General features: G+C 53.7%; 2 protein-coding genes across 2 annotated transcripts; one reads left to right on the top strand and one right to left on the bottom strand.

Annotated features, from left to right (window-relative positions):
• Nucleotides 1-8,599: 8,599 nt before the first annotated feature.
• V2A60_000914 (exosome catalytic subunit DIS3) lies at nucleotides 8,600-11,612 on the top strand (the record flags this gene model as incomplete). The annotated part of the gene is made up of 2 exons (XM_083252280.1): nucleotides 8,600-8,795; nucleotides 8,851-11,612. The coding sequence occupies 2 exons, from the start codon at nucleotides 8,600-8,602 to the stop codon at nucleotides 11,610-11,612; spliced, it is 2,958 nt and encodes a 985-aa protein (XP_083108406.1).
• A 286-nt stretch (nucleotides 11,613-11,898) lies between these two features.
• V2A60_000913 (RNA-binding GTPase NUG1) lies at nucleotides 11,899-13,644 on the bottom strand (the record flags this gene model as incomplete). Its single annotated transcript, XM_083252279.1, has 2 exons — nucleotides 11,899-13,550; nucleotides 13,617-13,644. 2 exons carry the CDS (start codon nucleotides 13,642-13,644, stop codon nucleotides 11,899-11,901), a joined length of 1,680 nt encoding a protein of 559 aa, XP_083108405.1.
• Nucleotides 13,645-14,330: the final 686 nt, after the last annotated feature.

Genomic DNA, 14,330 nt, shown 5'->3' with positions numbered 1-14,330 from the left:
ATAAACATGGGTCCTTGGGGGGGGGGGGGGGGGGGGGGGGGGGGGGTCTTGGGCCTAGGTGCGTTTGAGTAGGTACCTCACTAGGCATGTAGACAAGGCTTGCACGGCGTCCATCTCTTATTATTCATAGGTAAGCAGGCAAGTAAGTAAGTAGTTACTTGACTGACTGGTACAGAAAGAAAAACGCCCACCACCACTACGGCTCTCGTCCCTCCCACATTGGCCGTTGGCCGTTGCAAGGGCAAACGCGGGTATCTGGATGTCTGGTAATGAATTGGCAGTGGTGGTGTGACAAACGAGGACTGGCCAACCATCAAAATCCTTGCTCGAGCTGCCAGCTGCCAGCTGCCAGCTGCCAACAGCCAACAGCCAACCGTCGAGCTGAAAACCGCCAAACTCTGCCCGACCTGGTACTGGTGCACTGCCAGCGGCCCGTTTGCCGACTCTAATCACCCAAAGACCTCCTCTCGTGATTGACTCATCTTTTTGTATTCCCCCCAACAAACTTCATCTTGCCTGCATTACCATCGGACTCTTGCCCGTTTTCCGCCTCAATGTCTCTGTCAGCATGCCAGTCGCACAAAAGTTCCAGCCGAGCTCTCCCTGCGCCGCCAAGGCCTCCCGCGTCCCGGGCTGCCCTGCCCTTGCCGGTGCCCTGCATGTCTAGGTGCTCTTGAACTTTTGCAAACCTCCATGTCTAACCTACCCAGTGCTGGTAGCTATCCATCATACTGTGACTGCTACCATCGTCCATCGACGTGGAATTATCAGTTTCCTGACAGATCAGTGTGCTATGCAACGTTCATGTTGGGCGAGGCCTTGCCTCATCCAGTGAGTCCAGGTCATCTTTCTAATCCATGGGAACAAAGCCAGATCATACACACTCTGAACCAGCTTTGTTTTTTTTTTCTTCCTTTTCTTTTGACCGCACCAACAGATGGATTTTCTCCCATGTCTCACACCTTGGTACTCGCACGCCCGAGTCACCCCGTCTGCTTGGACACTGATCCTTTGATCTCCTGGCTTGCTTGCCTCTCGCCCTATGACTTGGGCCTGCTGCCTGGCTACCTTCGCCGTAGTTACTTGGAGCTACACCCTAGCCGCACTGCTCATCCATGAGCTGGGGTCGACGGCGGAAAGCATAATAGTACATCGTTCCAGACTGAATCAGCCGATGAATGCAGATCAGCTATGACAATTCATCTCCTTCGGGGAAAGTGGCGATTATCACGCCCAAGTATTTCCAATTGTATCAAGTCCTCTTGGTTTCGTTGCAAGCCAGACTTCTCAACTGGATGATCTCACCTACCGCTGACTGGTTCTGGCAACAGTTGACAAATTTCTCTTTGGCAATAAATAGCTCAGACGCTGCCGCACTGGGTACAAGCATAGGAGCGTCTCACTCCAAACTTTTCAACCTCGTTGCCTCATCATGGTAAGTTTTGTTCCGCGTTACTTTACCTTCGGGCTTTGCCCACCATATCCGGACGGCACTTAACGACCAATATGTCCATAGCTCCGATTCTGACTCAAAACCCTGGTTGCCTCGTCCGTTTCGCAATCCAGTTGGTGGTTGGCCACACACCCCCCGACATCCACATGGATAATTAGCCCGCAACTAAGACGCCATCGCACTAATAGTAGTCCTTCCTCTCTCCGGACCCATTCTGCACCGAAAGTCGATGCGCTGCACACATCCGCCTGGGCCAACAGTGCCTAAGAATACATCTGTCGCAGTTCTCTCTTCCTAGCCTCCCACCTTGGTCTGGAGTGAATGAGCAATCGCTTGCTAGGGCCTTGAGGTTGGTCTAGAGTTGGCGAGGCTCGAAGCCAGAAGTTGCAACATACATCAGCTACTGATACACCTCACAAATGGTGCGCAAGAGCTCATGGCATGGCGCACCCCGCACTCACACGGTGGCTGGTCCAAGCTGCACGCTGCTACGCTATCCGAGGGCGGCGATTGTTGTGCATTGTGCACGCCAACGCCCGCCCCGATCGTCCAGCGGCATGCCCACTCTCTGCGCCTAGGTTCTCCATCCCGTCTTTGGTACACCTGCGTATCTGTTTCTCAGGATCCGCATAGGCGGCTGCCATCGACAATAACAACCGGCCAGATCTAGATTCATCTCGACTACTAGACGCAGACTGCGGCAAGTTCAACGCATTCTAGGGCCTCTATACAAGCCCGCGCTCCAAGCGCTCCAAAACTCTCAAAACGCTGCCTTGTTCGGTGTCGTATGGTTATTGCCTTGCGGCCGCTATAGCTCAACGCTGAACCCACTTGCTCTTGTCAGCTTCAGCCACTAGTCGCCGCTGGCTTGAGAGCCCGATTTGGGCTGGCACAGCTCTGAAAACCACCACTGACCCATTCTCAACGCTAACGACAACCACGCGGCCCACCTGGCTGGCCTGTCACTGCCAATCCCCCAATCAGTCAAGCGGCCTTTTGTCGCGGCTTGTCGAAGCCATGTACGAGGTTATTGTGGTACCACGTCTGCCGAGATAGCAACTTGCCTCGCACTCTTCGTGTCTTGTTGGCCGGAATCGCTAGTCAATATGGACGCCTTTTACCTGGTATCCTTGCAACACTTCCTTTCCCGGCCCGTATCTTCACAGCCTCTCGGTAAGTCAACCGTCGTGTCAAGGACCTCGTACACGCTTGATTTCACCAAGGAGCTGGTGAAAACTCATTACTATGCGACATCCTAGAGCATCAAAAAGAAAGAAAGAAAGGTCTTCCGATATTCGTAAAGCTAGAGAGATGCCGTCAGCAGCCTTTTCTGGCAATGATATCAGGCCATTGCAACTGCGTCAAGACGCCCTTGTTGCGCATTGCGGGTTGACAGTAACGATAGGCGGCTTGCTACGACTTGAAAACGCGACCCTCAAAGATCATGGTGAGGCGCAGTAGCCTTGTACTATCACATATTATTAATATGCAGCATATCCATGCCGTGCGACTTGCAAATTTACGTATGCATGTCGCAATTCAAATGTTCAATGAAAACGACTAGGTTGCGCAAACCTCGGCCCAGGCTGAACCCGTATTGGCACCGTCGTATTCATTTCGGCATGCATATATTGCGATGCTACTGTGTGCTGTTGATAGTCAACAACTGAGCAGTACGCGAATACTTCCTACATATTTCCTCATCCTTCTTACCGGCGCGAAGGCGGGAGGAGCAATAGGGCTACATGTCAAGCACAAAGTCATGCCGAGGCCTCTCGACGCGCGTATAGTCGCTAGGGTTGCATGGTTGGGACGACATGTCAGCAGAGCACTGGCTGCATAACTTGTGCTGATCCGAGCCATCCCTCGGCAGGACCAGAGCCTAGAGCCGTGGCACATTAGCGAGCCTTGCAGGTGCTTGGCTGAATGTCAACCGATATTCTGCAGTTTGGAAACCAGAGAGGTGTTTTCCTGTGACGTTTAAAAGAACTGGAAGACGTTGAAATTAGATTACGGCGGTCATTCTGCGAGCCGACCAGACGTTGAAGATGGGAACCGGGGTGTGCATCGTGGTGTTCACACCACTAGTTGTTGACCCTCCCCCCGGTTTGTACGATTGCCAGCCCTGTACAGATCGCGGGTTGGTGTGGTGTGAGAGGAAAAGAGAGAGAGAGAGCGTGTGTGTGTGTGTGTGTGTGTCTGCAGTTACAGAATTGACAAGGGAAAGATGGCTTTATTAGACGTGACCCTGCCAATCGCCTTACATGGAAATTATGCCGACGGAAGCAGCTTCGCAAAACTCCAGTCTCAACCCGAAGTCCTCGCTCTTAACATTGCCCTACCAATTTGCCACCTGTGTCGCTGACCCGTCATTCTAGAATAGGTTGGTTCATTCCACATGCGGCCTACTGCCTACCGCGGAACGTAAACCATTGTATTTACAGGGTTGATCCCGCGCTGGCAGGGATCTTTGAACATTGGCGGAAGTGAGTAGTGAGTAAGCTGAGCTAATAAGTCGTGAAGAAAAGGGAAACATGATTTCGAGGCTACCCCATGAGCAGCTAGCTAATAAGGCTCTTGGCAAAATGGACAAAGAACTGCCTCCCTCTTTGGATAGTCGAATGGTTTTTCCTCGGACCCCGGCCCGGACCTTTTAGATGAAACTCGGCTACGATGGTACATATTAGAAACTTTGCCGGGCATGGATTACGATTCTATTAAAAGAATGTCCACCACTTAAAAACGCCGGTACCACCAGAAATAAACACGGAACATACTGAGTAAGTACCAGTAGAGGTCGCTCTTCCATGGCAAGCCGCCCAATCCTTGCTCAGGTGATTACTCGCTAGTGACGAGGTCGTCTTCAATGCAACGGGTTTCTTATGCACGCGGTCGAATGTGGCATTTCCGCGCATTCGTCATTCACCTGACAAAATAAAAACTCGCCGACTCCAAAAGGTTCCCCGTCCATAAGTACCATACTGGTAAGCCGGTGTAGACACTGGAAAGCGCCAATGATAGGTGTAACAGCGCTCCGTTGTCCTTCTCTCTCTACATATAGCTGTTTCCTTCTTCCTTGCCTTCTTCTTCATCGCCCCCCCACCGAGACTACCGTTTAATTAAGCGTGAATAAAAGTGACCCAGATGTAAAAATAACAACTGCTCCTCCGCCTTCTCATTCGCAAGTTTTTCCGGCCACGATTTCGCAACGTCATTGGCCAAGTGGCTGACCAGGTTCTGGCGGGGGGGGCCAAAGAGGGGGAGCAGACGACGATCATGAGGTCTAGAAAGGTGTCCCGCGGTGCAGCGGCGCCGCCTCTTTTTTTTTTTTTTTTTTTTTTTTTTTTTTTTTCTTCTTCCCTTTTTTTTTCTTCTTCACTTCCCGCTGCCCTGCCCTTGAGGAGAGCAAAGCGAGCAAACGGCGCGACGGCCTGGTCGTTGGGGTGGACGGTTTCTCCACACCCACCCTGCAGCTGCACATCATGGGTCAAACATTGCCCGCGCCGCCGCCTAATCCATGTCTCTACTACTACTGAGTACTGAGTACCAGTACTGAGTACGGATATGTTTGATGTTCTTCGGGTGCGCGCAGGGGGGACGCGACGGAGGAGGGGTGCGCAAGGCGGGAAGAAAAGAAAAAAAGAGGCGCGAAAGGGCGTGTGGTTTGGCGGTGCACTGGAAAGAGAATGGCGAGGCAGGTGTTGCGTCTGGGCAATGAAGACAATTTGGAGGCGTGTTTGAAATAGATCAACGGTTCGAACGACTTGGGGGGATGCGAAGAAACGAGTGAGAAAGAACTTTTGCCATGACACGCGGTTTTATGCGGTACAATAGCGTGTAGGTTGGCTTTTTGCTTTACAGACGGCATAGCGCCGGATCCAGCGACACTGGCAAAGAGGGCAGGGCTGAGTGAGAGCAGAAGCAGGTAGCAAGCGAGCAAGTAGTCGAGCTCCTTGCTGTAAGCCATCGGCCGAGCTGGCCAGAGGTTGGTTCATCAGCATGCATGTATGTGTGCGTGTGTGTGTGTGTGTGGCTGTGAGCGCCGCGGTGCCGTTGTAAGGCGGGAACGCTCGATATCGGGGGCCTGAACATTGGGGTACAAGTGGTGAGAGAGAGACACTGAGAATAAGACGCGTCGTGGGCAAAAAAAAAAAAAAAAACCAAACCAAATCACAAAAGACGATGAGAGACCAGACGAACCTAGCGTGATAACCGAAGAGAGAGGGGTTGCTGAACTAAACATGGTCCCATGGCAAGAGGAAGGAAAGAAACAAGAAACCGGGAAGAAGGAAACAAATTCTGTAACGCCTCATTATGCAAGGCGCAAGGTTGGCACATGGTGAACCCTGGCCGCCCGCCAATCTTTGTACGCAGGAACCTGTCCTGCACAGAAACACGAGAGAGAAAGAGAGAGAGAGAGAAGAGGAAAATGAATAATGATGCTGGTCCGTCTCTCAAGAACTCGGCAAACTAAGCCTCCTGAGTTGTCGGGCAACGTACCGATGTGCGGTATGGCTCGTCTGCGATATGATCGTAGCGAAGGAGGGGGGGTGTTGAACTTCATCCCTGACATCATTGCGCAGCATCTTCTCTCCGCTTTTCAAGTCTTCTTTTTCCGTTTTTTTTTAAATTGTTTTTTACATTGTATTTTTCTCTCTCTTGCCCTCCGGCGTTTACGTCTTTTTTTCCTTCTCCAAGTCATGACTCTTCTTTTTGCAGCGTTTTTGAGCCCGAGCGAAAGAAACTATTCGACTAACGGCAACGGACTGCGTAAGGAATGGGATATAAGAGTGCGATCAAGAAAAGAAGAAGAAGAAGAAGAAGATGATGATGATGATGCACAAAACTATAGGTCTTTTCGGGACAATAACTCCGGAAACACAGAGAGAGAGAGAGGGGGAAAACCTGCAAACTCGAGAGAGGCTCGTGCTTTGTTTTTTATTCCATTTTATTTTACTGGTAGAGCAACATACGACCAGTGATAAGGTGACTAGCTTGGGCATCATACTATACAGAAGGGGGAGGACAGTCGAGACGCCACTCCTTGCGTGTCTTGATGCACACAAGAGGCACAGGTCATTCGGAAAGGTCATGCTCTCTTGAGGGCGACACCCCCTCCTTCAGTCTCGCTGCTGGCTCGTCTGTACAGGCATATACTTACTGCGCAAGTCTCTCCCTGTACTGATACTCGACGGGGATGACAGGCCAGGGCGTGTGTTGTAAATACTGGGTAGTTCTGCCCAACTTGGGGAGCATGTGAGTACCATGACCTGATCTGTCCCTCGTGCACAACTGGCAGGGGAGTTGAATGCGCAATGACGTCGTGCGGGAAAAAGCGAAAACAAAAACGATGTTTTCGTCCACATGATGTATTCGAGAACGTTCCAAAGGCGCTGCTACACGAGTTATGCCATGGGACATGTTTCAAATGCGGTTGCCTACCTCGAAGCCTCGGTCGTCATGGTCTCGGACGTCACGGTTCGATCGCACCGTCATGACATCTTCTCCGGCCACTGCTCTCACCATCGGCTCTCTACGCCACCTTTTATCTAGAGAGCGGGTTCGCAAGTTGAAAAGACCTCCGCGCCGGGCAGCTTTCAAAAATCATGCTGCCCGCCATCCTTGCTAGACTCAAAGAGTCCAAAGAACCATGGGCTAATCACACCATCAAAGGCAGCACAGTTGCTTGCAACTGCCCAAGCCGCATGCTACAAGGGTGCGTGGCTCCCACGTATTCGTTCGCAAAGGTGTGCCGCCCACATTAGACGCAACACACACTGAATAGCATACCCAAATACCTGCCTGCCATCGCCTACACAGTCGCGATTATGCGATATCGTAGTTCAGATATCTCTTGTGCAGTAGTGTCGTATCAGCTAGAGACATGATGTTTCCACCTCGTGGAGGTCACTACGAAGGTGCCTGTAGACCGGGGTCTATGAGCAAACAGCTTTGACCCGTGCCTGTCCCGTGCTTCCCGTTCCATAATGATGAATGATCCGATAACGACGTGCCCATCGCCAGGTCTTCACCCAAAGTACAGGCAATGGGCCTGTTGTTGCTTTCGCTTTCTGGATCTTCTATTATACCGATGTTTGAACATGGGCTGAGCTTTATGGGGACCAAATCACCGCAGAGACGCCGTGAAACCATGGATTAATTAGAACAGTACATGATCTAGACTTTGATATTCTCTACCCCCCGCGCGGCACATCCCCATGGTGATTCACCATGGGTTTACCCAAAAGCGCAGATCGTGGGGCCCCCAAGCAGGGCATGGGTCCACAAGCTGACCCCGAAAACGACAATACTCACTATTCACGATTGTCGGTAGTCTTCTTTCAGGCATAAATCTGAGCGCAATTAGAGAGAAGCATCTCAGTACCATCTAGCCAAAACGGCTGTGGGGTTGTCTGGCTGCTAAGCTCCATCCGAGCCTATTTTGAAACAAGTGGCTCGCAGGGTACGGCAGAAGCATAGGCTTCTGCATGGAACGTCAAAGCACAGCTGCGTGATCCGTATCTTTGTTGTAATTTTAGTAACTCTTGGAGAGGAATTGGAAGGGATCGTTGATTATGCTACCTTGGCTAGAAAGTGGAATTGCTTCCTTGTAAGTCGGGCGTATCAACCTGGCACCTGCAGCCCGGTTGCCACGACAAAGTACTCGACACATATTTTGGGCCTCAATTGTCATATCAGGCAGGTAACTACTCAGGCAAGTTCTAACTCATCTTGAATTCCTCATTTCTGTTTCTTTTCAATGTCTTTGAGCAGAGAGCTTTACATGTAGTAGCACGTGATCAATCACGTGATTATCAGACAAGCCATAAAGCCTCAGCCAGGCATTTAGATCATCGCGAATAATTAGAGAAAATAGTTGTCAGTTCAAAGATTTCCATTCTAGATCCCTCTAGCCTTTTCTAGCCAAGTGCTCATTTCAGTCTGCCCACCCTTTGGCTGCGTTTCTGCATGTATGCGTTGGCAATACGCTAATCGATAAGCGTGCTTTGCAGCTTCTGATTCGCCGACTAGGCGCATCTGGGCAAACTTCACTTGAAGAACTCTGCCGCAAGACACCTTCACACACCTGCCTGGCGACCTTGCTGAGAACTTTCTTCTCCAGGAAGACTGCTGGACGATTGCATAATGACAAGCCTCAAGAGGGCGCATGAGCCCGGGCCTCTGGCTGCCAACATTTCTAGCAAAACATACGTCCGGTCCACCCGCAGTGGCAAGGTCCAAAAGATCGTGAGAGAAGTCTACCTCAGAACAGATATTCCCTGCTCGTCGCAGCTATGCAAGGCGTGCTTGGAGTTTGCTCCTCGTAACGCCGCCGGTCAAAGTAAGATGCTTCTCATCTCCAGTGCCGCAGCCGCTCAGCAAGCTAAACTAAATAGCCCAGCCGTTTGTCCTCTCCGATAAGCCTGCGGGCACCAAGTCTTTTCCGCGCGGCCACTACCTGGTGCCCGACACCAACGCACTGCTCAATGCCATGGATTTGTTTGAGCAGAGCTCTGCCTTCTATGATGTCGTCATCTTGCAGACTGTGCTGGAGGAGCTCCGCAACCGCTCTCTACCGTTGTACAACCGCCTCGTATCACTAACTAAAAGCGAAGACAAGCGCTTCTATGTCTTCTTTAACGACTTCCGTGTCGAGACTTATGTGCAAAGAGAACCCAATGAGTCTGTGAACGACAGGAACGATCGCGCTGTGCGGCAGGCCGTCAAGTGGTACGGCGAGCATCTAGAGGCGCAAGCCGGCAAGGGCACCGCACCCGCCGTCATAATGCTGACCGATGATCGCGATAACATTCGCAAGGCAAAGAAGGGCGGCATCGAGGCAGTTACGCTCAGGGAATACATTAGCAGTTTGGCAGATGGCGACCGCCTGCTCGACCTAATTCCCGAGTCCCAGAGTCAAGGACGAGAAGACATTAACAAGGGTTTCCAGCCACTATACCCAGAATACTTTACAGTTTCGCGTATGATGACTGGCGTCAAGGCTGGTCTCATGCATCAAGGTATTTTTAACGTCTCGCCGTACAACTATCTTGAAGGATCCATCAAAGTGCCGGCATTTGCCAAGCCTCTCATTATCCTGGGGAGGGAAAACATTAACCGAGCTGTTGATGGTGACGTCGTCGTCGTGGAGCTCCTGCCGCAAGAGCAGTGGAAGCAGCCATCTACAAAAATTGTCGAAGAGGATACGGTAACGAAGAATGAGGATGCCGATGCAGAGCAGCAAGACTTTGTCTCGGACCGCGAGAAGAAGGCGCTCCAGGAACAGGTGAAGCGAACACACAAGAGCGGCTCAGAAAGCCAGCCACAGCCCACAGCCAAGGTTGTCGGTGTTATCAAACGCAACTGGCGACAGTATGTTGGCCATATCGACCCATCGTCCGCGAGTAAGGGCCCAAGCCAAGGCCGCAAGTTGGATAACGTCTTCCTCATCCCCATGGACAAGAAGATCCCCAAGATTCGTTTACGCACGCGTCAAGTGTCCGAGCTGCTGGGCAAGCGACTCTTGGTGACCATTGACGCGTGGGACCGCGACTCGAGACACCCGGTCGGCCACTTTGTGCGGTCGCTCGGCGAGCTGGAGACCAAGGCTGCCGAGACTGAGGCACTGCTTCTCGAGTGGGATGTGCAATATCGCCCGTTCCCCAAAACCGTTCTTGACTGTCTGCCTAAAGAGGGTCATGACTGGCGCGTGCCCACTAGCACTGAGGATCCCGGCTGGCGAGACCGCGAAGATTTGCGTGGATTGCTCATCTGCAGCATCGACCCTGTCGGCTGCCAAGACATCGACGATGCCCTGCACGCACGCAAGCTCCCCAACGGTAACTACGAAGTTGGCGTGCATATTGCAGACGTCTCGCACTTTGTCAAGCCAGCCAACGCCATGGATACGGAGGCTAGTGTGCGCGGTACCACCGTCTACCTCGTCGACAAGCGTATTGACATGTTGCCGCCGCTGCTGGGCACCAATCTCTGCTCGCTAAAGCCCTACGTCGAGCGCTACGCCTTTTCTGTTCTCTGGGAGCTCAACGACAATGCCGACATCATCAACGTCCGCTTCACAAAGTCGGTTATCAAGTCTCGCGAGGCGTTCAGCTACGAACAGGCACAGCTTCGCATCGACGACGCCTCCCAGCAGGACGAGCTTACGCAAGGCATGCGCACGCTTCTCGCGCTGTCTCGTCGTCTCAAGAAGAAGCGCATGGATGCGGGCGCGCTCAGCCTCTCCTCGCCCGAGGTCAAAGTGCAGATGGAGTCGGAGACGTCCGACCCCATTGACGTCAAGACCAAGGAGCTCCTCGACACCAACTCGCTTGTGGAGGAATTTATGTTATTCGCCAATATATCTGTCGCCGCCAAAATCTACGAGGCATTCCCGCAGACAGCCATTCTCCGCCGCCACGCGGCGCCGCCCAAGACCAACTTTGACGAGCTCGCCGAGCAGCTGCGTGTCAAGCGTGGCCTCGAGCTCCGCACTGACACGAGCAAGGCGCTTGCCGACTCCCTAGACGCGTGCACCGACCCGGCCGAGCCTTTCTTTAACACTCTGGTGCGCATCATGGCCACACGCTGCATGATGAGCGCCGAGTACTTTTGCTCTGGCACACAGGCGTACCCCGAGTTCCGACATTACGGTCTCGCCTCGGAGATTTACACGCACTTCACGTCCCCCATCCGTCGCTACGCCGACCTGCTTGCCCACCGGCAGCTTGCCGCCGCCATCGACTACGAGGCCGTGCACCCGGCGGTGCGCAGCCGCGGCCGCCTCGAGGCCGTCTGCAAGAACATCAACGTGCGCCACCGCAACGCCCAGATGGCCGGCCGCGCCTCCATCGCCTACTACGTCGGCCAGGCCCTCAAAGGCCGCGTCGCCGAGGAGGACGCCTTCGTCATGCGCGTCTTCAGCAACGGCCTCGTCGTCCTGGTCCCGCGCTTCGGCATCGAGGGCTTGATTCGCTTGCGAGACCTGGCCCAGCCCGAGCCCGCGAGCGAGTTTGACGCCGAGACCTTTACGCTCACGACGACGGGCAGTCGCGAGCTCAAGGTCGAGCTGTTCCAAAAAGTCAAGGTCCGGGTCCACGACGAAAAGGACGAGAAGACGGGCAAGCGCGGCGTCAAGATGGAGCTGATTAGTGCGTGAGTAAGGGGGGGAAAAGGTGCCCATGTTACGACTACGAAAGCATTTGCATGAGAAGGGAAAAAGGAAGCGCTTCACGTGTATGTACATAATACAAAAAAGCTCATTGTATCCATGATTCTTGGAATAGCTACATGTCCATTCTGTCTTTTTTTTCTTTTCTGCCAGTATCAAGTGCCCCTTAAACGCCAAACTCTACGTAAAAAAAGATGATGTAAACCCTGTGTGACGGAAGAAAGACCTTTTCTATAGTTCGTGTCGTTCCATGAGATGTATTTTTCGCCCTTCTTTACTGCTCCATTGCCTCGTCCTCGGCGCCAGCAGCGCCTCCATCGTCACCCCACAGGCCCTCGAGCTTGAACTCGGCCGCCCACTCAGTGACGATCTGCTTCTGATCAGCCATGGTCTCGTCGTTACCGGCCTTCTTGGCGGCGCTTTTGGCATATTTGGCAGGTTTGGCGCCAGCAGACTTCTTGCCCTCGTCGACCGCGAGCACAGGGGCGTCGACCCAGCCCTGGATGCGGCCGTCACGCCAGTCGGTGACGACGGTCATGGCGGCGGCGTTGAGGTTGGGGACGCCGCCGCGGCCGAGGCGGCCGCGCTTGCGCGCAACCTGGACGAGGAAGTCGGTGGAGACGTCGCCGTCGAGGCGGCTGGGCAGCAGGGCGGGGATGTCGTAGACGTCGGTGAGCTTCTGCAGGAGATCCGGGGTGGCGGCGAGGCGGCGGAGGAGGAGGGCGACGGCGGGGACGGGGTCGTCAATCTGCTTGGGGGGCACGGCGTTGAGCAGGACCAGATGGGCGTGGGCCTCGGCGGCGTTCTTGAGGCTGACGAGGCCGGCGGACTGGACCGACGACGACGAGGGGAAGACGACGCCGGGCGAGTCGAGCAGCGTCAGCTTGCTGTCAATCTTGACGGCGCGGATGCTCGTGGTGACGCCGGCCTCGGCGCCGGCCGGGCACGCGCGCGACGAGCTCGGCGCCTTGCCGCTCAGGCGGCCCAGCAGCGCGTTGATGACGGAGCTCTTGCCGACGTTGGGGTAGCCGATGACGCCGACCGAGATGGCGCGCTTGAGGTCGCGGCTGGCGGCGAAGCTCTTGAGCGCGCGGAACAGCGTCGCCGACGTGCTCTGCACCGACAGCTCGCGGTGGTTGAAGGTGTGGGCGTTGGGCGCCGCGCCGGACGCCCGCAGCGGCAGCGTGGGGAAGTACCGGCGCAGGTACACGAGCCAGTCGCGCAGCACCTTGGGCGGCACCAGGTCGATCTTGTTGAGGATCAGCATCAGACGCTTGCCGCTCGAGGCGGCGCTGGCCATGATGCTGCGCTCGACCTCGCGGGAGCGAGTGCCTTCGGGGTCGCGGGCGTCGAGCACGTACAGCACTACGTCGGCCTCATCAATGACCTTTTTGAAGACCTTGTCGTACGTCTTGCGGGACGACGCCTGACCGACTGACATCTCGTTGGTTTCCATGTCATCGTCGTCGTCTTCGTCGTCGTCTTCGACCATGTCGTCGTCGGCGAGGTCCTTCTCGTACTTGGCGGCGGCCTTGCGGGCACTGGCAATAAGGGCCGCCATGGGGTTGGACTCGTCGCCATCCTCGTCGTCATCCTCGTCGTCCATGTGGTCGTCGCTGTCTTCATCGCCCTCGACATCCTCCATGGCCTCCTCATCCGCAGCCTCTTCCGCAGTGCCCGTGCTCGCGGCCTTGGCCATTTCCTTGCGGCGCTGGGCCTCTTCCAGCTTCTTCATGCGCTTCTCCTCGATCTCCTGCAGGAGCTTCTCCTTGTACGGAAACAGGTTGGGGATACCCGGGTCCTTTTTCAGCTTGGATCGCCATTCGGGGTTCTTTTTCGCCTGCTTGCGATCTTTTCGCTGCTTGGCAGAGGCCGCCTTTGCGATTTTGTGGCGAAGGCGAGAGGTGCCTCGCTTCGAATTGGGCTCTAGTATTTGTTAGCCAAAATAATTCTTTTCCATTAAAAAAGTTCCAGGGTACAGTATGGACATACTCTTTGGTTTATTAATCGAGCCCGCCATTTTGAATATAGTCGGGTTGCTGAACAGTGTTGTTCGTCGAGAAGACGACTTTCTTGACCGTTTGGTGGACGGCAGAAAAAAAATTAAGTGGGCTGCAGCGATAGACCAAATTAGGCATGGCGCACCGCTGCTTTACCCAGCTCTACTCGAGGCTCATTTGCGCCTCGAGTACAGAATATTTGCCTTGGCTGTGAACGAAAAGAGTTTGGACGCAATACTAGAAACCCTTCTGAGATGGATCTCAAGAACTGATTTCCTCACCCTCTGCAATTCTCACCTTTGCGGCCCGACATGCAACACTTCCAAGTGTACGAACCGATGTGAGCAAAAACAGCACCGCGAAACGCCTCATCTGGAACCCCACCATTGTTTCTGCCTCTGGCCAATTACACCGCCTTTGGTCTGCCTATGTACCTGATTCTTCATTGAAAGCAACGGAGCAAGTTGGATTGATATTGACAAAGTATGTTAGTTTATTTTCAAAGTGTCCCGAAATCTGTAAGTGGACAGCGTTGATAGAAAGTAATAATATTCTGCAGGGAAGTCTCACATCTCGGCATGTGGACAGTATGGGTCCCCACTGCCTTGCCCAATCCCAACATCCTCAACCAATATTACTTACAGCTACAACCTAACATGCCCAGTTCATGGTGCAATAATAATAGTGAAAATGAGTCGAATACCAA

Source organism: Cordyceps javanica, chromosome 1 (genome assembly GCF_051103115.1).
Source record: "Cordyceps javanica chromosome 1, complete sequence".
NCBI classification, from domain to species: Eukaryota; Fungi; Ascomycota; class Sordariomycetes; order Hypocreales; family Cordycipitaceae; genus Cordyceps; species Cordyceps javanica.
This window is presented reverse-complemented; position numbering and strand designations above follow the sequence as displayed.